Source organism: Cyclopterus lumpus, chromosome 24, assembly GCF_009769545.1.
Source record: "Cyclopterus lumpus isolate fCycLum1 chromosome 24, fCycLum1.pri, whole genome shotgun sequence".
NCBI lineage: Eukaryota > Metazoa > Chordata > Actinopteri > Perciformes > Cyclopteridae > Cyclopterus > Cyclopterus lumpus.
Window position 1 is genome coordinate 15774955 of NC_046989.1, and position 25658 is coordinate 15800612.

At 40.2% G+C, this 25658-nt stretch overlaps 1 protein-coding gene across 7 annotated transcripts in view; it reads left to right on the forward strand.

Moving 5' to 3' along the window:
- LOC117727109 (regulator of G-protein signaling 6-like) overlaps positions 1-25658 on the forward strand; it is a 66540-nt gene that overhangs the window by 29660 nt on the left and 11222 nt on the right. For 6 of the 7 annotated variants that reach the window (XM_034527166.1, XM_034527165.1, XM_034527164.1 and 3 more), the window contains exons 3-12: positions 15579-15675; positions 17239-17289; positions 18377-18483; positions 20725-20776; positions 22028-22092; positions 22307-22383; positions 23589-23670; positions 23850-23924; positions 24282-24383; positions 24730-24791. In XM_034527166.1, coding sequence (XP_034383057.1) covers positions 15579-15675; positions 17239-17289; positions 18377-18483; positions 20725-20776; positions 22028-22092; positions 22307-22383; positions 23589-23670; positions 23850-23924; positions 24282-24383; positions 24730-24791 — 770 coding nt within the window. Of the gene's footprint in view, positions 1-9239; positions 9387-15578; positions 15676-17238; positions 17290-18376; positions 18484-20724; positions 20777-22027; positions 22093-22306; positions 22384-23588; positions 23671-23849; positions 23925-24281; positions 24384-24729; positions 24792-25658 lie in introns of all 7 variants that reach the window. The other variant, XM_034527169.1, reaches the window with a different exon arrangement.

Below are 25658 nucleotides of genomic sequence, written 5' to 3' on the forward strand. Positions count from 1 at the left end.
TAATAGTGTTAACATTAGTCTGATACAGTCGACTAAAATGATGTTGTGAAGAAGACCAAATGAAGTCTGTAAATGTAAATTGGGACACAATCAGTCAAATGAGTTTAATCAATAAATCAAAGTTCACATGTATAAAACTTTTATTAAGGGACTTAATAGGGGCATAGCAATATGCAAATATCAATATTATAAATCCAAGCACAACACAAAACATTAAAATTCCATTTAAAGTACAATGAAAACCAAAACAGAAAAATTAGAGCAAGCAAAAAAGTTGTTAAAATGAGACAGAAACTGCATTTTTAAAATGCAATAAAAGCAAAAGCAAGAAAATAAAAAGTTACAGAATAAAAAGATGTATCTAATAAAATACTTGCCTCACCTGGAGGCTTCGTAACGTACATGTAAATATGAGATTTACAAGAGCTTATTGACATTTATATGGCTTTTGAAACAAAACAAAAAAAAGGCAAACATGTGAAAACATTGAACTTGACCCCTTCCTTCACATCCCCATCTTTTTAAAATGCTTCCTGGCATAGTTTAAGATCAAATTACAGCGCTAACCAGCATCCTGGCTGAGCGTGTAGAGGGTTGTAATGTGCAAATATAATTATATTTCTGTCATCGAGTTATCGTATGTTATCTAGAACTCTGCTTCCCTTTGGATCTATTGAGGCATCAGTCCTCTAATGGCCACCATCACCCTTGTTTAATTGCTTTGTGTGTATGAATACCAACCCCCACAGTGTGTGTGTGTGTGTGTCAACTAATCAGTAGAGCTGGGCCATTTTTTAAAGGGGCTGCTTCATCTGTGGGGTTCAGAGGTCTAATTAACCTGGAGGACCAAACCACACTTCCACACTTCATGGCCTCGTGATCTATTGTGCGTCACACAACGCTGGCTGTAACATTTGCTTACCAATCAGCGGCCTGATAAAATCGTTTTGATCACTAGAAAGGTTTCGCTTCTGGCCAAAATGGCATGACATTTGGATGCACATGTTTCAAAGAATTTGATACAAATAATGCTTTTGATAATCACAAACAGACTTTTTTGGATCGCCAAGTACAAAAGTCTTTATTGAAAGGGCAGATTGTTCTGTGCATATAATGCTACAAAGTGTATGATCCATGGGGGTGAATTCTGAGAACTTGTAAATTGGCTCCCAATGGAACCAACACGATGAAGGAGATGTCAGCATTGGTCAAGGCTTTTGATGGCCGTAAGCGGCAAATACTTTTTTTCCTGATTACCCAAAGAAACTGATATAATTTTCATTGTGATCCCTGCGATGTTTGTCCCAACTATCTACTATCCAAGTATAAGACATGCTAGAAAGTGACAGGGTGCAAGGGATTGAGCTTCTTTTTGTTTGCCCAATTCAAGAAAACTCAAAGATTCCACAAAGGGGTTTAAAATCTGCTTGAACACACAGCAAATGGTGACCTCTCATAATTCATACAGGAACAACCGTGTTGGCAAAACCTAGTTTTCAGCCATAGGCCGGGGTCACATTCACTGATCTCGCGCCATTGCGTAAGAACGGCTTGGGGAATGTACTATTTGAAATGACAATTTTATCTTAAAAAAAAGCTTTTCCCAAGCTTGTCATGTGAGACCTCTTTAAATGTTTACCCCGTCAATCATGATGAAATGCTGTTTTGTATTTCTGGGTAAGTTGGCAGCAGAAATGAACTTCTAACGGTTACATTTCATCCATCGAATCGCTGCCTCAACGCGCTACTTTCATACTTCAAACAAGCTGTACCAGCAGTGCTCTCAACAGAGTGCGATTTCATGTCGATGTCACTGCCCTGTATGTGGTTTATCACCTCGTTAACAGGGCCAAAGGTTCGGTTTTCTGTCATTAGCTGAATCATAATGGCCTTTAACAGTGCCGAGAAGTGACTAGAGGGCTCCCACTGCTCTACTTCATCACTTACCACCTTTAAATATCATCAGACTAATGGGCCCCCTGCTCAGTGGCAAGACGACAGTTGTGAGTATGTGTTGTGAGCATGCATGTATATTATGAAAGATTAAAGGATTTACAGGAGCTTAAAAAGTTAGATTTCTTTAATAACATTTATATATTTTGGAATTAGGATTATTCATATTGCAAGGACATCCTTTGAAACAGCATTGAGATGACGGCAGCTGTATGAGAAACGGTATGCATGTGTGCGGTATGCATGCAAGTCTTGGCACGCAAGAGTCAATTATTGATAGTTTGACGAGTGAAATGACTCATCGATCTGCTGAGATGACTTCAATATTGCGTTAAATTTCAGATCCTTGGAACTGAGATGAAGAGGAGTTTGGCTTCCTTTCTCCTCGTTTCACCTCCACACTGCACTTCCCAGTCCTTCAGTACATTTTCATTCATGTCTTTCTTTTGACGTGTGTGTGTGTGTGTGGCCTCGTCTACAACGCGTTCAAGCCAATCTCTATTTTCATTTAATTACTGTTTATGGCATTTCTGCTTCACAATGAGCAAAAGGTAGTGTACATGCCGATTTCTCTAGTCAACCCTCACTCTGAAAATATAAATCAGACTTTCACTTTTCAGCCATATCCTGCCTAAACTTCCCAGATTCTGTCGTAAATACTTTTCAAATTTAATAAGTGGGGTGTAGACGGTTTTCTACTTCAATTTGAGTACATCATAATGACTACATTTTTGCTTCACCACAGTTAATTTCAGTATAGCTTGCTTATGACTGACCAGGGGCTTGACTAGCCCTCAGTGAAGCTGAACTAAAGTGATAGGTGCAGTCTGAACTGCTGCTTCATTAGACCAGAAGCGGTTTAATAAATGGCAGTGTCCTCTGGTGCCTTTAAAGTCAAAATGAACCAGCGCGATGAGCTCTTTCTCTATCTGAAATACACTTCCTGTCTGGCTGTGTTGCGCATCCCCGAGCCCCACTCATTTTGTTAATTTGCAGAGTTCTTTTCTATATTCTTTGTCAAAGCATGCACTTATATGCTTTCCTGCCTAAGGGCTCTCAAGAATGGCATAAAAGCAATGGCAGCTCGGGACCCGGCAGACCTCAGAGATGAATCTTGCCATTGGGAACATTGACAGAAAAAGAAGATCTGGCTCAGAGATGGGGGCCAGGATGAATAGACCTGCCCTGGGCCATGGGAGGATGCAGAAGGCTGGAAGATTGATATATATGGCTCCCCGACTATTTTCCCGGCCAGCAGCTCCTGGGGGGCCGTCACAGCAATCGATGACGCTCCTCGATACAAGAATATAATATGGGGGTCTCTCCACAGAGCTGGAGGAAACTTGTTTCTGTGGTTGATGCACCTTGAATACTAACGCCCCAAATTGAATTGGTTCATTTGTCCCATGCTCTCTCTCTTCCCTGGCAGCTGAAGCGGTCTACTCTGTTTTTTTGAAAAGTTATGGATCCTTTCTGTCACTTCATCGGAGCATTTCATAGTTCACACCTTGAAATGAAAAGCTGTACAAATATACAAATTCAGTTGAACCCTTGCCCTCAGTTTGATTATGGTTGGCGATAACGGACCTCTGGTCCTAGATAAAGGCTGTGTCAGACCATATTGGTTAAAATTAATGGAGCTGCAGAAGTGCTGAGCCAGTAGATCCTGAGCCGACAACGTTTATAAATGACTCCCCCCTACTTGGATCTATGGCCCTGAGGAATCCCAGGCCGTGCTCTGGAGGGTCTGAAACCTCTAGAGGCACAAGCCCTGCGGGGTAAGATGCATAACTGCCATGTTTAGGTAATGTAGATGGGAAATATTGATGGGACAGCCTCATCAAGCAACATCATACCAATGGTCCTTAAAGGTGAAGGCTAAAGAATTATTGATCTATAATTTCGACATTTCTTTTATATTGCTTTCAATTTCTTAATAATGGTAACAATTTAACAAAGTGCTAGGCAATTTCTGTCAACAAAATAAAACATAACATAAATAGGTAATTTGTCCTTTCAGCCATGTTAGCAGTCAATCTGCCCACTACTTTGACATTGCCATATATATTTTTGTAGAGATATTGATGTTTCCCAGAGGATGAACCCCACAGACTCTGATGATTTTTCAACTTTTCAATCGGCATTATTGGTGCAGTGCACTCGGTTTGTTTAGTGATAATTAGCTATTTTAGAAGGCTAACGTGCTACATTAAGTTAGAACATTGTAATCTTATACTTCTAATCAGAATGTAATGTATTGTCATTGTGACCCGCTGCAAGGGTGACTGCAACTATTGGTCTGGTTCAGTGACCCTATAAGGACGATACACACCTTAACTAGAAGGGCCTCCGCCGGTTAATGAAGAATAATTAGTATTTGCCTCGTACTCGGAAGCCAATAACAGAAAGTCTACATCTTCCGTCGCAAACTAAAAACACATCTTTTTCGACTAAACCTTGAATAGGGAAGGTAGAGCCGTAGTAGCACTTTAGCAGCACTTAAATGGCTCTTACTGATAGCACTTTGTAGTTTAACTTTATTGAAGAAATTGTTTTCTTGATTCTTGTTCCAAGTTTGTACTCATGGTTGAATGCACTTATTGTAAGTCGCTTTGGATAAAAGCGTCAGCTAAATGACATGTAATGTAGAGTTAACCCTGTATGACACAAAGTGAAGAATGATAATTGAACTTGTTTCTAATACTAATTAGACTTGTTGCTATTTTCTTAACTTGACTTCTACAGCTTTGTCTGGTGTCACTGACTCCTGCTTTTAGGGAAATTCCTGGAAGAGGTGAGATTATCATAAAGAAAAGCTATGCAACAAAGCTATTAAACATTTGAATCAAGACAAATAAAAGTTGTACAACTGACTTGAGACTAAAGGACCCTTTAATATCAACAGTCCATGCTAGGAGCTTAATATATGTGAAGAAATGAAATTGTAAGCATTTAAGATTTTAAGAATGAGCATGTTTATTAAAATGTGCAACTTCAATAAATAACTTATTGAGAAGGCCATTTTTCCCAGTCATTGTGTCTCTCGACACAAACGCACACACTCTTCTAACGTTACTCTTGTGACATTATGAGCAGGTAGTGCATGTCGCACAACCAAGGGCAATGCAAGCCCTTCATACAATACACCCATACAATTTCTTAATTAAACTTTTGACTTTTATAAAACAGACCAGCTTTAAAAGGAGTTGCTTTGTAAATTTGAACCGTGATAACGATCCAAATGTGTATTTACTTGCAACTTGCCAAATGTGACCAAATGTGAAAGCCTGGAGGAAATCTTGACCGTGTGCTGATAAAAGACTAGTGTGAGATGTTATATTTTCTCTGTGTGCATATTTTAAACTCTGAATCATGGAGAAAGGAACACCAAGACGTTTAGAGGGATTCAGCGACGAGATTAAATAAAAAAAAAATATATAAAGCAAAGTTGCACATTCAGGCTTTATGCACCGAAGAATCGCAGCTCTTAGACTGGATTTCTTCTCTGGTCCCTAATCGCCTCACAGCAACGGTTAATTTGAACAGCACAGAGCTGAACATTGACACTCAGAAGATTATAGCCTGTACACGAGACCAAAGGTATGCCGAATATCCTTGTTCTCGAGATCCATAGCAGAGATGTGATGTAAAGGAGCAGGCTGAAGATCTCGCGATCACTGAGAATAGTGTCTAACAGATGGTGTAAAGACAGGTTGTTAATATCAGATTCACGGCAGCTGTTTTGCCCCATCGACTGTCGCCGCCTTGTGAGAGATGGCTGTGGAGTCATAAACATCTTTAATACTTTAATCTTACAATTTTCACATTTTGTTCCTACATATTCCTCAGTGCTTGGACAAGTGACTGAGCAAGAACTACTCCAGGGATAATGCAAAGAAAGTACTTCTCCTTCAGAGCTATTGGAGCCTTTTGTCTCTTTCACAGATCCCAGACTCTCTTTTTACTGTCAGAAACGGCCTCTGAACTGCTAAGGTGAAGTTGGGGGGTTCATCGCCATCAACACCCCGTGTGTGTGTGTGTGTGTGTGTGTGTGTGTGTGTGTGTGTGTGTGTGTGTGTGTGTGTGTGTGTGTGTGTGTGTGTGTGTGTGTGTGTGTGTGTGTGTGTGTGTGTGTGTGTGTGTGTGTGTGTGTGTGTGTGTGTGTGTGTGTGTGTGTGTGTGTGTGTGTGTGTGTGTGTGTGTGTGTGTGTGTGTGTGTGTGTGTGTGTGTGTGTGTGTGTGTGTGTGTGTGTGTGTGTGTGTGTGTGTGTGTGTGTGTGTGTGTGTGTGTGTGTGTGTGTGTGTGTGTGTGTGTGTGTGTGTGTGTGTGTGTGTGTGTGTGTGTGTGTGTGTGTGTGTGTGTGTGTGTGTGTGTGTGTGTGTGTGTGTGTGTGTGTGTGTGTGTGTGTGTGTGTGTGTGTGTGTGTGTGTGTGTGTGTGTGTGTGTGTGTGTGTGTGTGTGTGTGTGTGTGTGTGTGTGTGTGTGTGTGTGTGTGTGTGTGTGTGTGTGTGTGTGTGTGTGTGTGTGTGTGTGTGTGTGTGTGTGTGTGTGTGTGTGTGTGTGTGTGTGTGTGTGTGTGTGTGTGTGTGTGTGTGTGTGTGTGTGTGTGTGTGTGTGTGTGTGTGTGTGTGTGTGTGTGTGTGTGTGTGTGTGTGTGTGTGTGTGTGTGTGTGTGTGTGTGTGTGTGTGTGTGTGTGTGTGTGTGTGTGTGTGTGTGTGTGTGTGTAGTTTTTAATTTATTTTTATGTCGCCCTAATCTGACAGATTGTTTTGTCAAGAGAGAAAAAAGATGTTTGAGAGGCTTTGGGCTTTTTATGGGTACAACCATGAGCTAAACGCTAACATTATGGTTACAATGACAATGTGAACATGTTAATTTAAGTAGGTCATGTTAACCAGGTTCACTGTCATAGTTTAGCGTGTTTGCTAAGCGATGCTAGACGTAAAGTACAGCTGAGGCTGATGGGAATTACTTTTGCGGATTTTTGGTACACATTGAAATTCTGACTGATGGAAAAATGTAATGACCATATCGCTTTTATTAAATGTCGTCTTAACAATTGGCAATCCATCCAATAGTTGATATATTTCAGTCTTAGGCTGATATTGTTATCCCATGGGTTTAAATATTATGTAGATATGGGATTTATTTCCAGAAGCTGAGAGACACATAAACCTTTTATCGTTGGAGCTACGAAGAAGATTTTTAGTGGAAAAACTGAAGCACTACACATTTTACAAGATTGCATCTTGAGGGAGACAGTTGGAATGAGATTGGAGAGAAGTCTGTCAAAAACACTCACATTTTCATCAGATGATGTTGTTCTGACAGACTTCAAAGCTCTGAGATCCCCAAAAGCTTTGGAAAGAGTCCTGACATCATTCCATAAGTGATTTTTCATGTCGAATCATTGAAGTGTTAGGTAAGATAAAAAGATTGAAATGAGTGCCGAAACAGACGCCCACGTACCCGTCCACGTACAGTGCACCAGGAGAGCAGTACGTTGTAGGCTAATGGATTTCTCTGACCAATTAAGAATGAACTTGAAATGGTCACAGTATGAAAGGAAATGCCAAGTGCTCTTTCCCCCTGCTGCCTTTATTTGAATCATATGTCTTTCTTTGTAAATGCACTTTCGCTATTTCTCACACAGCTCCAACTCCTCAAAGGAAATTTTCCAATAGCAATTGGCAATATTATTGACCGTAGACATCCGTAGTTTAGGAAACATTGGGCATGTCACACGAGCAGTGTTGTTTGGCCTGTTCCTGTTTTGCAATAATCAATAATAAAGACATTTTATTCCAAGAAAGAAGTCAGCTAATTAGTCACAAACTGAGCTCAGAGCTATTCCACAAAAAAATAAAATGTTCTCAGTGGTCTGGATCCTTTTACTGTGTATCTGTGGGAGCAAAGTTATACAGAAACTTTAAGACCCATTTAAATCTATTTGGAATAGCTGAATGTCTTTGACAGCTGTGGTGGTGATGATGATGATAAAATGGCCATTTTTGTAACCTTTTTTTGTATACGAGGGCAACATGGGATACGTTATTTGATATCAAAGTAATCACAATCACTGGCAAGCTGGACTCCCATGGGAGAACAGGAAGAATATAAAATGATCAGCCTCCCCCTGTGATGATTACGCCAGGTATGGATGAGCCTGGCTGTGAGACGCAAGGTCGGCTCTGTTGCTGCCCCTCGCTGGAAGCCATGACGACGTGTCTGGGTTGATTATTGCCCCCGTAGTGTTTGGAGCACATTCTGCTGCATGTGGCCACTCGCTTCTCTGCTGACGGAAAACTCAATCGGCAAGTTTTTTTTTTTGAGGAGAACTTTGACTCTACCTCCAGGAATTCATAATTTCCTCTTTTTAAATGAGTTGGGATGGGTTGGCTCAGCAGTGTGGAGTCAGACATGCTGGTGATATTGCTGCATTCTAACGGCAGAATATTTAAGCATGTTATGAAATGTATACGCTCAAACTGAAACCCAGACAGGTTCTGGTGCTCAGTTGAGCTGCACTTCATCAATCTACTTTTCTATCTAACAGCATTAAGGCCAGGTGACACTAGAAAGTGGGACGGCACATTCATGAATAGAACAGACTGGATTATTGTAGAATTGGATCAGCAGCAATTGAGGGTTTCCTCAGAATGAAGCCCACAGTTTGGCTGGAAATACGTGCTTCATCCTCTATTTTACGCTAAATGGCTTTCTGCTTGGCATAAACTTTTGCAATCATTTAATTTTTTATCAAGCGCCATCATCGGGCCAAAATTAAAAATGTAGATTTATGACCAAATACTTGCTAAACAAATGACATTACCATCAGCTTCAGCTGTACTTTGTGTTCAGTGCTAATTTGCAAACGTTAGCATGCTAAATTATTGATGGTGATGTTGGTAAATGGTTGCCTTCCAATCAGCATTTAATATTGTAATATTGGCATACTGGCATTAGTATTTACTGTAGCTCTAAATTACAGCCTCACAGAGCAGCATGCATTGGCACTGCAATAGTTAAACAATGTTTGGAAACGTATCGAACAACTTCTAAACAAAAATAAACCTAACTTCCTCCAAATTATGTTCATATAGAAGTCATGATTCATTTTTCAGCGATACAATATTGCATCCAGCCACTTGTGTTGAATATGAACAGGGTGAGTGTTTTGGAAATGGACTCAGCCACTGTGGTGTGATTTCTAGATCATGTTGTAGGAGAAACAATATGATTTGTTTCGGATGAACAAACAAGACATTTTGTTTTGTCCTCCAGAATCCAGACCGGCCTCATCTATTGCTCAGGGATGTCATCGGCTGTCAGGCGGAGATGCACTGGCAGTCGACCGTGTCCGTCATCCGGTTATTACACTCCCATTAACAGTCGCATCACCCTGCTGCCCGGTGCACTGGGCTGAAACCAGTAAGACTCATCACTGTCACACAGCCATCGTGTCTGAACTTCAGACATAAACCCTTATAATGCAGGCAGACGGCCTCGCCGTCGCCAGTCATTACGCACCCTCTGGGTGAATGGCAATTAATTTGGTGTGGGTGTGTGTGTGTGAGACTGTGTTAATGTGTGACTGATGCCCGCACACGTACATTTTGGTGCTACATTTAATAAGTTCGATGAAACTAATTTGACTTTTGCCAGGTTGGCATGCTAATCCTCTTCATGAATACAAAGAAAATGCTAATATCCTGCGTGAGATATTAGATTCAATGTCGGATTACCGGCGTCCTCTTATTGCAGTCGTCTTATGGGGGCGCGTGTCCATGAACTGTAAGTGCCCAGGCTTTATGAAACGATTTCCATCACAAGGAAGATTCATCATCACGACCTTATTACGGCACACTTTGACAAAAGGTCAACTGAATATGACTTTAGCCTCTTTGTGTTACTGAGGATGTGTGTAAAGGATATCTTTTTACAGCCAAAAGCTCTCTGAGGTTGTTTAACGTAGTCGTGGACGTCAATCGCCACTCGATGGCAAAATAGGTCCAAATGACATAGAGGCATGAACTCAAATAAATGACAGTGTTATGTGAGATATAGAGCAGACTTTAATACTCGGGTTGTTCCCTGTAGAACATCTTCAAAGCACTTTTAACATTGTTTGTTTTGCAACTCTAGGTCTAGTGAGGCCTTTTCTCAATAACGAAAAGCTCAATATCATTTGGTTTGGAGAATGTCTTGCGTAAACCATATATAGACGATGAGTTTGATTTATTTATTTCTACGGGCCTTTTTTGGGGTCGAGAACCGACTGCTTTGAGTCCATATAAATGTCATCAATCAATTTTGTGCAGGATTGTTTTGTTTTTTGTCCCCACTTGTCATTATGATGCGCATCATGTTGCCGGCTTTGTAATTTTACATTTTGCCCCACAGCAAGTGGAGTAATAAAGTCTTTCATAAAGATAATTCCGTAATAAATATTTAGATGCCCTGTTCATTAATTAGCTGGATTGTTACAATAGTGTTTTAAAATTACAATACAGCAGCATATTACGTGATCTTATATTACACTGGGAATGATAATAGCGGGTTCATAATGTTTCAATATACATTCATGATTCCTTAAAATACCTAATGAAAACATATCTTAAAGTGTTATGACCCTGTAGCTGAAAATGTAATTCTGAGAGAACCCCAGACGAGCATTTAATCTCAGCCCATTGCCAATAAGATTACATTGCTATGATCCTTAGCAGAATGGGATATAGCAGAATACAGGATGGATGGATATAATTAAAGTTGCCCCAAGAATGGCCTCCTAGCAGCCTAATCTTTGCCTCCATTGTGATCTACTCTGCAAAGATCCATGTGATGTCTGTAGCGGTGCAGCAGCTCTGGGATTCAGGCACTGGAGGGGAGGAACGTTGCCCGACTGGCAGGAGAGTTTGTTCTCAGAAGAACGGTTACCCGAGATGATACACATAGTATTCATACACCTACACACACACACACACACACACCAAAGCGTCTATACATACCTCATTCCACACACTGCTCACCCCACTGTTGTCTCTAAACATACTGTACAGAGACGCATTGCTTCAACTCGATCACTTTCCTGCAGCATTGTTCAAACTTAACTGGGCCCTCTGAAAGAACAATTGGACATGTAGAGCGACTCTTAACATTGAGTACCTTGATACATGTAGGCTGGACTGACTGCAGTTTAAATGCATAGGCATTAATATGTGCATAATAAGTGCTGTAGCATCAAAAGTGAGAAGTGGATGCATCAAACTTAACACAGAATTTTTCGACCTGCAGTCCAGTGTTTGAGATCAGTGTTCATGAGTTACTTTCAATTTACGTTTGTGACATGTTTTCCATACTAATGTTTATGTTTGACCTTTTACTTTGTCTACATATTTATTAATTAATAATCATCAAGTTGTGTTGCCTAAAACTAACTAACTAGCGTTCTTATTGTTAAATCGTGTCATATAAGGAAATCTTGATTTGCCCAGGTTGTTTCCAAGGTGGCCTCGCTTTGCACTTCCAAGGCAAGCGCTTCATGGTGACGCTCGTGTTTTCTAAACTGCTGTCACATAGTTTATCTTACTATGAAATCATACATGTACTTATATACGTGACTGATCCTTTGAGGTACAGTATGTAGAGTTCTTAAATCTGGTCCACGGCAAACAAATTGAATTGGTAGTGTTTTGTCACTTTTCAAAACATCTTAATTTAAATTGTTTGATATTTGGATAACACTAGCAGCCACATGATGCTCAGCCTTTCTGCATGTAATACCATATTATAAGGGCTTCTACTGAAATGAGCTGCTTTCCATAATGAAGTTATTTTTAGTGACGGATCATATGTTGGGAAAGTTTGTGGTGATATAAAATGCAGCATGCTGGCCAACTGGGATGTGTAGATAAGTCTCCTGGGACCCATTGTCAGATTTTAAAACGGCTCCAAAATAAACGATATGTGCATGACATTGACCTGAAATGCAGATTGTGCTTCTTTTTAATCTATTTTACACCCAGAAGTTGAGCCAAAATCCAGCTTTAATCATATAGCTACTTTTAACCCCTTACATTATATAAATGGAATCTGAAAAACTTAATTCATGAACATAAGACATTTGTTATTGGAGATATGTATGGTATAGTGTTGCTAATGACACATCACTGAAATGGTGAAATGTTATGAGGGTAAATTGAGCTGGCAAGGAGTCGGTGCATATGGTTGCCACCATTAATAGATCTAGAGTCAGTTGTTTACCTGCAGGACACTGTATATATTTAAAGCTTATTATTATTCCATTGGATTTGTGATTATTGCAGAAAATAACCTCTGTGGCAAATAAACTCTATTGTTTTGTTTCGCATAGATATTTTTCCCAAATGAACATCACTTTTATGATTTTGAAGGCATTATAGCTTTAAGACAACAGCAAGTGCAAAAATGCATTTTTGGGTTTTCTGACTCATTCCTGCAGGAGTCTGCTGCACTGGGTTAACCCTGCCCCCTATACTTAAGCCACGCCCACCCCATCAGTCATGAACCATCCATGCATGGGAGGATATATGCAAGGACATGGTTAATATGTAATATTGTTAATATGTGCATGATATTTTCAAGAAACTATCATGCACATATGGGTGGCTATCAGCGAATTGGTTCACCTTTCTTCTCGCGTCTCCTTTTTCCTTTCGTCGTCACTGGACTTTCTGTCTGCGTGTCCCGTATCAGTCTGCAAGTGCACTTTAAAGCACAAAAGACCATGTTGCAATCGGTGTGGCGTTTCAGAAGATTGTGAAGGTAATGTACAGATGTGCTGAAGCAGTTAAATCGGCGAATGGTGTCTTATGTCTAGTCTAATCACATACTTTGCCTCCCCAGAAATCTAAATTAATCAGTTAACGGAGATATATTTGAGCCCGTTCTCCAAGGTATGAATTATGACCATCGGTCATCAATTTGTAACCTTATAGCTTTTAAAAAATAAAAAGGAAAAGAAGACTGTTACCATGGTTGAGACTTACGATACACCATTTCATGGTTATTTTTGTAATCCCCCACCCTTTCAAAAATAAAAAAACATAAACCTAACGCATCAATGCATCATACTGAATTTCGGCCCGACACTATCTTTTCTCTCAAAATATGTTACCCAGTTCTCCCTACGCAGACATCCTCTGGGCCATAGCTGACATTTTCTCTCTCAACAGGATGTATAGCTGCTTCATTATAGCTGCTGTGATGGTCCGTCTCCAAAGATCCACACATCTCTCCTTGAGTAAAGAAAACCTAAATGCAGCTGTCTCAGGGCCAGGAATTCATAACGGGGTATTATTTCAGAGCAAGTGTACTTTATTGGCCCTTGCCATAATATCATTTTGGAAGAATATCGTGCTTATGTTTGCCTCCCTACACTTCACTATCCATCAGATGCTTCTTTCTGTAAGACTTGAGTAAGAATGGTGCACGATAAACAGATTACTGAGGGACGGAGACGATGGAATCACTGGTGAGCCCATCCTGTTACCCAAGGGGATCATTTAACCACAATCAACAGCATAGCCCCCGTCTGTTTTGTACTCTCGACTGACTCGTCTAACAACTATAACTCCACTGTTATCCATGTAAAGGAAAACCTCCCCTGATGCCTCGGAAGTCATGCATTTTTATTTTACTTCTCTCCAGATATAAAAAAGAAATGGCTGCATTTTGTGATCAGACATCCAGGCGGAAAATTGTTCTTTTCTTCTCCTAAAATGTTTGAGTCGACGGCTGCTGTCTATAATAAACCTGTCGTGATTACCCATTTGATTGGTGAGGCAGGAGTGACTTGTTTGACATGTGGAAGCCATTAAAGTCATTTGAGCAGCTGTCTCCACACACCAACGAGGTCTTGTTGGAATTGTTTTATTATATTGATTCTGATGTGGAGCCCGAAGCCGCCTGTGCCAGGATCAGTTTCTTTCAACGAAAAGAGGATCAGGGTGGCAAAAGACTGATGACCAGGGATGTGGAAACAGAAGGCTTGTCAGTTTGATTGTTGGTAGGGAACGTCTAGTCTTTGGAGGTGAATGAGATGTTGAGCTTTTCTTTTCTTTAATATTTAGCTTAGTCCTCTCCAGTGTATTTTAGGCCAATGCCGGTGTCCATCCCCGTTAGGGTTGGTTGAAGAGGAAATACCAGGACAACAATGGAAATAAGTCTAGTGAGTGGTATTTTATAAATATATTGGATGGTTATCTTGACACCAAACAAAGAATCGTGACAATTTCAAGAAACCTACTGAAGGTCACGCTGTGGGAGCTAGAGGGCAAAGGAAACATTCAACAAGCTGTGCAAAATACACAGGCCAAAACTAATATGACGCCTTTGTGCCTTTTTTTTTTTTTTTTTTTGTGCAGCTTAATTTCCCCTTCTGTTGTCTCGCCTTCATCCTGCATTCCCTCTGCTGTATGTATATATATATTCACATGTTCTTAGTAATACAGCAATTACGCCACGATCACAAATCGGCAATGCATAATACAAGCAATGTTTGATCATTTAAAGTCTGTCTACCAGATTTTTAAAGAGTGTTGCAGTATAGGATGTATAGTGTGTTGTGTCTATCTGAAGCACTGTACATCAAGTAGTGTGTGTGTGTGTGTGTGTGTGTGTCTTTTGTGGAATTAGTCATGTAAGCTTTGACCCAGTGTGGGTGCCTGCGAGAATTGTACTCCACTGACGGCTAGATTATAAATATACTTGCAAAGCTAAAGGGGCCAAGAAAATGCAAACAGCATGTGGAGCCTGTTGCCTACAACATTACGTTTCCATACAACTAAACCGCACTCCCAATGACTCCCATGGACTGGTTTCAAAAGTGTTTTTTCTTATCTGTGCATCCACATGACTGTGAATGTGCACATGATGTATTTTGCATCTTCAATGTGATCTCTTTAATGATCCAGTAGCACCCGTCCCGCTCTCTCTCTCTCTCTCTCTCTCTCTCTCTCTCTTTATATAAGTGCTGAAATCTGTGGTAGTTTTGAGTAGGCTTTCTGCAAAGCGACCAACTTATCACATCCCACTCACTGACACAAACAAGAAAGCGTCTGTGCAGAGATGGGGTGTCAACATTGCAATCAAAACAACAGATCTGGCTACTAAAGTACAAAGTGGGTGTTGTGTTTGGTTTAATATCTCTACGGTTGTAATAAAAGGCCAATGACACACGCTGATCCAGCTGAACCTCATCTTCTGCTTGTATCAAATGATTTCCTGTGACTCAGTTTTGAGATTTTCCTCTCACTTTATGCTGTTGTAGCAAATGTACAATAACCACGAAGGGTGCGGATTACAGCTTTTATATTTTTGCATGTTTAAAGGCCCCATGAAATGGGATTACTTCCTTAATGTGATTTATTTCCTTATAAAACTAGGTTCTGGGGCAGGACATTAGAGTGATGGCTCAATCTTGAAGATAAACCAATGGGAGAACATTAGTATGTTGTTTAGCTGTGTCTAGTTTCACAGGTCAGCTTATACATGTGTGGTCTTCAATCTTAATTTAACTGCATCTACTTTTTCCTTTCTGTCTTTGTCCCTCTTTTTGTCCTCTTTGTCTGCCATCCTCTGCAGATTGAAGACATTGTCACTCTAATCCAGGATGAGACGGAGGGTGTGCCCATCAGGACGGTGAAAAGCTTCATGACCAAAATCCCCAGTGTTGTGACAGGTGAGAAGTAGAGGGAGAAAGATGTTAAAGGCGGGGCAGACCCTGCACTGTGCAAACACACACCGTTACACGTGAGAGAGTCAAAAGGGGGCCCTGAGGAGGCCATCTCCCAAAGGATCCTGTTAATGGGGTAGGTTGTTCAGTACTCTCCTCGTTTTCTTGAATTAAATCCTTTTTAAAACAACAAGTCCTCAACCTTAAGCTACAAACTGCCTTCCAAAACGACACATGAGCCATTTAGGATCATCCCCTTCTCCAAGATTGCCAGAATAGTTTCTGATCTGCCACATATGGTTGAGATTCAGACGTCTATAAACTACGTGACTATGTTCAAGGAAAGATTGTCACCAAAGTTTTTCTGCCTTCCCCACAAAGACAATTTGCTGCCTTCTAAACGCGTCACATTGCATCAGCCTTGCTCCCGAGAGGGAACTGTTTTCTTTAACCACAAAAGATAATAATAACCACGAAAATAATAATGATTATTATTTGTAGGCTCGTCAAAAATATGCATTTGTTTTTTTTATCAAACAAGCGATGCCGTTGTTTTTCTGGCTAGGATAGTGGGAGGACAACATATGATTACATGTTTTAAAGAAAGTGCCAGTGTGGAAACGTTATGAATAATGCTGTTCTTCTACTGTCAAGGTGCCCTTAAGCAAGGCAATCAACCTCCAACTGCTTCAGTTGAGCTGTGACGAGGTGTCAATGTGTTGAACTGCATTAATGAGAAACATGCGCAAGGCATTTCAAATAGAAAAAGAATAACACTATAAGCCAGTTGTACCTCTCAGTTGGGGATTGAAGTCAGCTGGTTGTTGTTGCTTCGATTGATAATCTAAATCACTCTAAAGTCTGGAGCCACAGTGGGAGGCTTTGACACACCCCTAACAAATGGTGGAAACAAAGAAAGGCTATTAACATTCTTCTTCACTCTCTCGGTCCTTGCACTTATGGAAAATGCATTATCAATAAACACAATTACTACATCAGCGGATGGATGTGCAGAACAGCAGCTCAAATGGTTGTAGCTGAGTGCCAGGGGCAAGAAACTAATGAATGATGAAGAATTAAACACCATCTCCCTCGAGATTCAGAGAAAGCAGAGGGGAAAGCACGGATGAGATGAAAGTCTAACTCAACTGACGGAAACCTTTTTCGTATCTTAACCCATCGTAAATTATCAATTTTTTTTAAATTTGAGCAGTGTGAGATTTGAGACTGCTTGAGATGAAGCGGTGAGAATATTTATTATTTCTTCATTGGATTCTCTTATTTTGAACCTCTTTAATTTAGCTTGCAGATATAATTATTTTAGTTTAAAGATTGAATATTCTCTAAACATATGGTCCCAAACATGACCCTTCTTGCTGTTTATTTAATTTAATTAATCTAGTCTTATTCCCTTATTATGTTATTTTGAAGGGGATAAGTAATGGGAAAGACTTTACACATTTAGCGCTAAATATGGCTCTATTTCTTAAATGACACCCCATCTCTACCAAATGTGTATCCATACACTGTATACTCATCATTTGTCTTCCTCTGTCTGACCTGATTCAGGCACAGATATTGTACAGTGGCTGATGAAGAACCTGTCCATGGAAGATCCAGGTAGGTTTTGACAAAGGATGCTGCTAATACTGAGAAGACTGCAGTGCTGAATATAATGTATTTGTTAACGGCAAAGGTCTACCATGACAACACAAATCTTGTTCGAACTACAGAGCTTTATTCACTAAATTTCATGTAAATATTGTAGGAAGTATGCACATAGACATACTGGTTGCATCATTTCCCAATTTAGATTATTATAGTCACAAATGACAATAAATATGAAAGCATGAGTTCTATATATGTGTATATGAGGTATATTTATCGTGATGTTGAGATAATGGGAGGCAGGAGTGCATCATAGCAATCCAGTTTATGAAAGGTCAGACTCAGTGTGTGGTAGGCACTGCAGGTGCTACAGGAAGAAATCTGTTCAATGTTATATTTTCAGAAACATAAATACGGGTATGTTAGAAATAAATAGAATATCTTTGCAGTCTGCCTTACATTTTATCTTCAGACGCAGATTACGTATTCACAAGTTAAAACAGGGCAACTACGGGGCAGAAACAACAGAATGAGCAGGGAAATGAGAAAATACAGGTTTTAACAAACAATCTATTTAGTTGTGAATGTGTTTCGTTGAGCTGACCAGAGGCATGATGTGGGAGAGCTCTGTTTGTTGTTGGTGCAACAGCCCACAGCCTGGACTGATTGAGTCATCCATGTACATCCCCAGTCAAACCACCTCAGTGCTGTATCTTATAGCTGAAATCCAATTTAAATTCAGAAGAATACAACAGGCTATGAAAGATGGTAAACTGTTATCAACAACTTTGCATGCATAACACCATGTGTTATGCATGCAAATCTAGTGTTAACACACTAGATTTGTGGCTTTTTTACAAATCTTCCAATTTAGAAAATCCTATTCTGAAGATTATATTTGGCAGCTGCTTCACTTTATTCCCCAAAACATCCCTTTTCACGAGTGCATTGTCTTAATATGGCTATCACTCAGTTAATTCCATCCAAGTCGTTATAGATATATATATATATTCCCTTCACAAGTGAAGTTTTGAGCTGATTCTCTCTCTGAGACTAGTGAGGAGCCCACAGTGATCGCAGTGTCCTCTTCCTGTCACAGCTGAGGCCATCCACATCGGGAGTCTCATTGCAGCTCAGGGGTACTTCTTCCCAATCTCAGACCACGTCCTCTCCCTCAAAGATGACGGCACTTTCTTCCGCTTTCAGGTGAGCAAGACAATCAAGAGATGATACAGATACAACGTGGTGGGGGGGGGGGGGGGGGGTCTGAAGCAGGCAGACGTGGCTACTTTTGGTATCAATAGAACATGTTCTCTATGTGTAGATAGTTCAAGACTGACAGCGAGCACCGAAGATAATTCTGTGAACATTTGCTTTTGGGTGTGTCTCGGGCTAAGAGGGTTACATAGTCAGTTGGGACTCCTGAAATTGGTAATTGACTCTTTGTTGAACTTCTCTATTGTCACCTGATACTGAGTGGAATATCAAATGTTGCCAACAAGGCTAACGTATTGATTTTTTTGAACATTGTTATAATTACCATTACATGTAATGAGACGGTATCTGATTCTGCATTTTTCTGACCTCTGAATTTAATTTTGAGAGCCATCTGCTGGATTAGTTTACAACACACCGAGTAAAGGATTTACTTTACAGTAAATGCACAATATTACCTAGCAGCGTTCCAGATTCTCAATGTATGGATTCAACATTCAAAAGTATGTCCTCATAGTGACAGGAAGAACTATTGTGGAAATGTTACTACTTTTAAGAAACACTAACATACCTGTGTAGAAAAAAAAAGCTTTATTTGTATCAATGCATGTGTTGTCATTTGGTCCTAGCGCCATATTAAATGATCCACTTCATGACCAAATACCTGAAAAATGAATGACATTACCATCAGCTCCTGCTTTACCTTGTGGCTAGTGCTAAATAGCAAACACTAGCATTCTGGACTAAGGTGATGAGCATGGCAAACATTCGGCTAACTATTGGCATGTTGGCATTGTCATGGTGAGTGTGAGCAAGGTTACATTAGCATGTAGCTCAAAGCACAGTTGTGCTGAATTCTGGTTAAAGCTACACTCTGCTTGAGTTTCTAATAATCGCTCTTTATTTTATTGGATTACAATTGTATTCTTCAATAAATGCAAGTTGCCTGTGCCTTTTTTGTAACAGACCTCAGATCAAACTAACCCTGCATTAGTGTGAGAGATATTAAAAAGTCCAGTGAAGTTAATCTGATTGTGAGGGCGCTTACTTTTCATGAAGACCTTAATCAACCGTTGAAGATTACTTGTTCGGTAATGTAATTGCAACACCCACATCTCTATCGTGAGGACAAAAGGCCCTGTCAGCTGTCCACAGCCTTTTCAGTCCTATGTTGGGATCCTGTGACCATATTAAAAATGAATGGTGATCTGTTAAAATATTCATCAAGCGAGGGAGAAAAGCAGCTTTCCGCTGAGTAGGCGGCTACCAAAAACCTGTTGTAGAGTCTCATCATGGGACAAAAAGAAAATAAATACATTTTCACTCCTTGACTGTTCACAGATACAACAGTGCCATTAAAGTAACTGATTCATTATGTCAGACAGGTTTATACAGAATGTCCTAATTAAAAACAGGAAACTATGTTTTCACATTCCTCAGTGGGGAACATTGAGGCGGCCCACGTGAGATAAGAATGATCTCCGTGTAGCATCGTCCTCCTTCCTATTCACTGGAGGGCTGAGTCTCTACCGGAGCCGGAGAAGCAGTTTAATTAAACGAGACGGCAGTGCACATTACCGAGGTTTGACCCTGGTTCTCCTCCTTTTTTTAAAGTGAAGTGGAAGAGAAGCCGGGAGGCGGAGGATGGCCGTTAGCCATAGGAGAAAAGCTACACAAAGATAATCACCATTCATTAGCGGTTCATTGTCCAGGCAAACTAAGTGCAAGGCAAAGAGAAACAGGAAAATCCAAACGATTGACACCCTGTAAAATTCTTCCTTCATTAAAACGACTACAGATGGTTTTACGACAGAATCAAAACCCTGCGCGCTACGTCAAATAACAATCTTATCACCAGCTGTGCTTTGCCCGTTGGCTTTATTATTATTCTGCTTTCCCTATTGTTTATTTTGCAGCTTTCATCGCTGCTCACTCACTTTGTTGTGCTGCTGCAGTACTCCCACGCCTCTGCATACCCCAGGATGCCTCTTACTAGGACAAAAGTTTTAGTCGTCAGCTGTTCTGAATCTGTTCAATACTGTTAATGAAAATATTGGTATTGCTCACACGGTGGCACATTGCAATGCAATGTGCACGGCTGTGTGTCAGAGGCGTCACAAACACTGCAGATGACCTCCAGATTCCTGCATTGACTCTACGCCCTTGAAACACTAACCCCTGGTTGAGACAAATCTTTTCACTCTCACTCTTTCCCTTTTGTTTTCCTGCCAGGCACCGTATTTTTGGCCGTCCAATTGTTGGGAGCCCGAGAACACAGATTATGGTAAGAAGGATGCATTAAGATTTTTGTTTGTGTTTTATTTTTCACACACATTTTAATTAATCTTTATGGATGTATTCCTCAATGTTTGAAGGATTAAAGTGTTTTCATCAAATTGATTATCCTCGTAATGGATATATGTAGTAACCACTGAACGGCACTAAAAGACAACAATATGATATCTGAAGGAGTGTTGGTCAGTATCAATGTCTGAACTGTAATATTTCACCGGTACTCCGTCTGTACATTAAATTCACAGCGCTTGAGGCTCATGAGGCTAGTTGAGTGCATTCTACACTACCAAGTACAATACAATTATCCATTCATAACTGTGAAATGTACTTTATCCCAAACAGCACTTTAAGAAATGATTCCTACTAATCTTTTTGTATCTTCACCAAGCATAAAAACAAATTAGTGTAGCTGTAAGTGAATATTTATAGCTCTGCTGTAGAGCACAGCTCAACTCCCACAATGTTAATGCTCTCTGCAGAAACAACTATACTCAATGAAAAATGGTCTCAGTTTCTGCTTTACATAAACATGTGTGATGGTGACTGTGCAGCTACGACTCGTCAAAGCTGCACCAATATGTTGGTTTGCATATACTGACTGTTTAAATATGTAGCTTTCAACCAGTCATATATGACTATACAAACTGTCTGCCAAACTTACAATTCCATTTCCTGTTTTCATTTATAACTATATTATTATTATTATTATTATTATTATATCAACTGTTTTTTTTTTTTAAGGCTGAATACATGGTAAAGTTTCTTTTTCAATACGGTCTAGTGGTTTATCTGGCTAAAGAGCTGCTTTAATCATTTTGAGTTTCAATGACTCCAAACGATAACAACTAACTTCTAGAAAGGTAATTACAGAATGTAAATGCTTTAAATGGATATAGTACCGTATACAGTGTAAACAAAATGGGATTTGGTATAATATATCCTTTCTTTTTTTTTTTAGAGGATTAAACCTATGTACCAGGTTTTACCTGAAAATGAATACAAATGACACTGAGCTAACTGTAGCACAACGTGTACCCTGTAGAGGGGACCACCACAGAGGCAGCCATGGTTGGAGTTTAGGGCTCAGGGCCTCTTCACACTCAACCTTATTTCCCTAAAGCAACGCAACTGATTATACACTCATACCATGGTGCATAGGGGAAGAGATGCATGGATGAAAGGGAATGTGTATAGGCCTCCTGATAAATCCCAGTTTTCGACTATCTCTTCCCCCTTGAAGCCATTTACCTGTGCAAGCGGACCATGCAGAACAAGACCAGATTGGAGCTGGCAGATTATGAGGCGGTGAGTGATAGATTTTTCCTTCAGACACAGATCAATACTTCTCAGTGATTTGTGCTTCAAGCTCAAGGCAGACAATTACAATCCCCTCAAGGTCAGATTCATGTGCGTCTGTGATAACTTCAAAACTGTGGTTTGAATTTTAAACCAGTGTTATTATGTTTCTTTTGAGATTTTTGATCACAACAAATCTGTGTCTCTTTCATCTCTCCAACAGGAGAACCTTGCCAGGCTGCAGAGAGCCTTTGCCAGGAAGTGGGAGTTTATCTACATGCAGGCTGAGGCCCAGGTCAAGTAAGTGTGCTCCGTAACCACAGCAACTCATACAACTGTGATGCATGCAGTGATGTCACTCACACCTAAGGTAAAAGACAAACAATACAATAAAACCTCAGTGTGTGTGTGACATGCCATATCATGAACCGTGAGTGTTTCTGACAGACTCCATTAACCCTCCTGTAATATTATATATATTAACTGTGCAGTGGGGGCTCCGGAGGTCTACTGCTTTATGTTTCAGAGGTATATTACATGATGATCCTACTTTGTCTTGTGTGCACTTTACCCCTTTGCTGCTGTAATCCTGTACATTTCCCCACTGCGGGACTAATAACAGATTATTTATTTATCTTATAAATCCTTTTCATAATTTAGCAATGAGAGACTGTAAGCTCTGGGAACATATATGAATTGGAAAATGGAGACAGAAAAAGGTAAAGGAAAAAAAATGATGAAGATGGATACCCTTGATTTATGTATCGATATACACCGAAACTAAGGTGTCGAGAACATGTGTAGTTCAACATGGTCCCAAGTTCTTTTGATACAGAGAAAACCATTATGGAGCCTGCATGGTGTTCACACTTGTGCGTGTACCTGCAAACCATAATTTAGGACATGGTGATCATGCCAGTTGCATGCAGCATCTTTTTGAGAATTGCTTCCTGGTCTGTGTGACCAACAGTTTTGAAAAAGCCAGTAATCACACAGAACTATGTTCTTTTGTCCAGATGACTTGATCTTGATATATTTTGTATTAATTTTTACAATTTGCAAGTTACAATTTGGAGGTCCTCCCATATGAAAAATGACCTCTTGGGTTTACTTGAGTACACGTACTTAGTTATTTTCCATTATTTACTGAATTGAGGGCAAACATGTTATTGTTTAATCTCCATTCTGTCAATATGGCTACAGCCTTCATCTCCAAGTAAAGACACTAAGGCGCTTGTAACTACAAAGGATGTCCTTTTGGTAGACTGGTGCACAGTGTGTACTGTCAGTGCTGCAGTATGAACACATTAGTGATTGTGAACATTGCACAGGCCATGCCGGACCTTTGAGCACATGGTCTTCTATATTGTTCAAAACTGATGGGCATACAGACTTTATAATCTCCAGGCTATCTCTCTCCGCTTCTTATCCTTCCATCCTGATTCAACGGCTACATGTACAAAGCTGCATGCCGTATTTCTCACACTGACTGAGCTCATCTGCAGGATCGACAGGAAAAAGGATAAAACCGACAGGAAGATCCTCGACAGTCAGGAGAGAGCCTTCTGGGATGTCTATAGACCTGTGGTAAGCCTGTGTGTGTGTGTGTGTGTGTGTGTGTGTGCATGTACAATTTGTGGCCGTCTACCTCATCTTCCACCCATATACTGTCCATCACCCACAGCTCTCTTTGGGGTCATTTAAAATCACCAGTACCGACTTTTTCTTACAGATTATTATTATTTTTTTGCTTGTGGTTTCTCCAGCCTGGATGCGTTAACACGACAGAGATGGACATCAGGAAATGCAGACGCATGAAGAACCCTCATAGAGTTAAGAAGGTATAAGCTCCACTGACAGGCTGTGAAGCTTTTGGTGTGATGTGTTTGAGAAAGTCATTGAAGGTGAAGGTCTTCCAACATTTAGAAAAAGGAAAAAAGCTCCTTATTGTTACTTGGTTACAATAAATGTACATGAAAAACACTGAATTCATTAAAATGCAGATTACTTTCATTTCAGTGGACATAAATTGACAAATAACGCAACCATAACCACTCTGTTTCTTTATGACATGTATATTCATGCAAGCAATAAGTTTTGAATTTCCTAGCAGCTGTTTTATTGCTTTATCTGCGCTGCAAGAAAACCACGAGTACACATTGTTTCTCTCTCTTATCTCTCCTGCTTGAAACCGGCAGTCAGTGTATGGTTTGACGGAGGAGGGCACGCCGTCTCAAAGCCCCATACGGACTCCCTCGCACCACTGCAGGAAGGGCACCAAGGAGGAGTTACAGAAAGAGGTCAAATGCTCATTTAACATTTACACTTTATGCTATATGGTCAAATATTGCAGGAACTCTACTGTTTTCAAGCACAAAGGGAGATTATTTTTCACCACAAGACAACCAAAAACAGGATGCAACTGGCTTATGGGAAAATTTATCTTGATTATGAGAAACGGTAGCACTAACATTACCAATGAGGCTGACAACCAACTCGAACATGGTTTTGTTTGTTTATTATAGCAATAGCAAGGTACTTATTTGCTGTAATTCAACAAATTCAAGACCACTGTAGTGTTTTGCTTCCTTATTTTGTACAAAACCAGCATAAACAAACACAGACTCTGTTCGTCTCCTCTTTCAGATCTTATTCCTGAACACCCAGGTCGACCGTCACCGTATGAAGATGTCTAAAGTTGCTGAAAGGTACAGTAAAGAAAACTCGCTACTCTACAGCTCTACACATGCTGCATATCATAAAGAGCATGTCTAACCTTTATCTTTTTAATCTATATACCATGTTGGCTGAGAAGGAGACGGCAGCTTTTCTCGTAAAGAGGACGCCTGTCTGCGTTCACATCTGCTGTGCGGCCTCTGACCATTTATGAGACAAACTCGTGCTCTGACTTCCCTTTTGTATTCTATCTGCACAAGATGAGTGGCAGATGGGGGTGATTTTGTTTTGAACCTGTGGTGGTGTCTCTTTGGCATTTGGTAGCGTATTGGAGAGTAAGTATGATGAGAGTTTAAGCTCCACAGCATTGGTGATGTTGTCCTTTGTTTGGGGCTGAATGGGTTGGGTTCACAGCTGTAGTAGGTTCTGGTTGCTCCCTGGATTTCAAGCCCTTCATTGGTTTGGCAATGTGGAATAGGGGTCCAAGGTCAACCTCCCACTGGTGACAGCCCATTGAAAGGAGAAAAATGCCTAACCTAACCTTATTTTTGCAGTGCCCATAAATCATTTCTTTATCTTCTAACCTCTTTAATGCTCTAATCTGGTTGCTGGAAAACATTTGAAAGAATATTTTCTCTCTGCTTTTGCTTTGTTTTAAAACATCTTACCGTGCTGACGGATGTCGCGGTGAAGAACATAACTAATTGATAAAGTAAGAATGGTTTGCGCTGGTCCAGCTGTCACAGTAAGATTGAACTGCTGTCTAAACAAGATGATATATGCCAATGTGTTGACTGAACCACTGCCATTGTGTGCTTATGGAAGTATGTAAAGACAAAAGATATCAAACACAAGTCCATATATCCTATTTTAATGGGATATCCTTCAGCTGTTTTAGC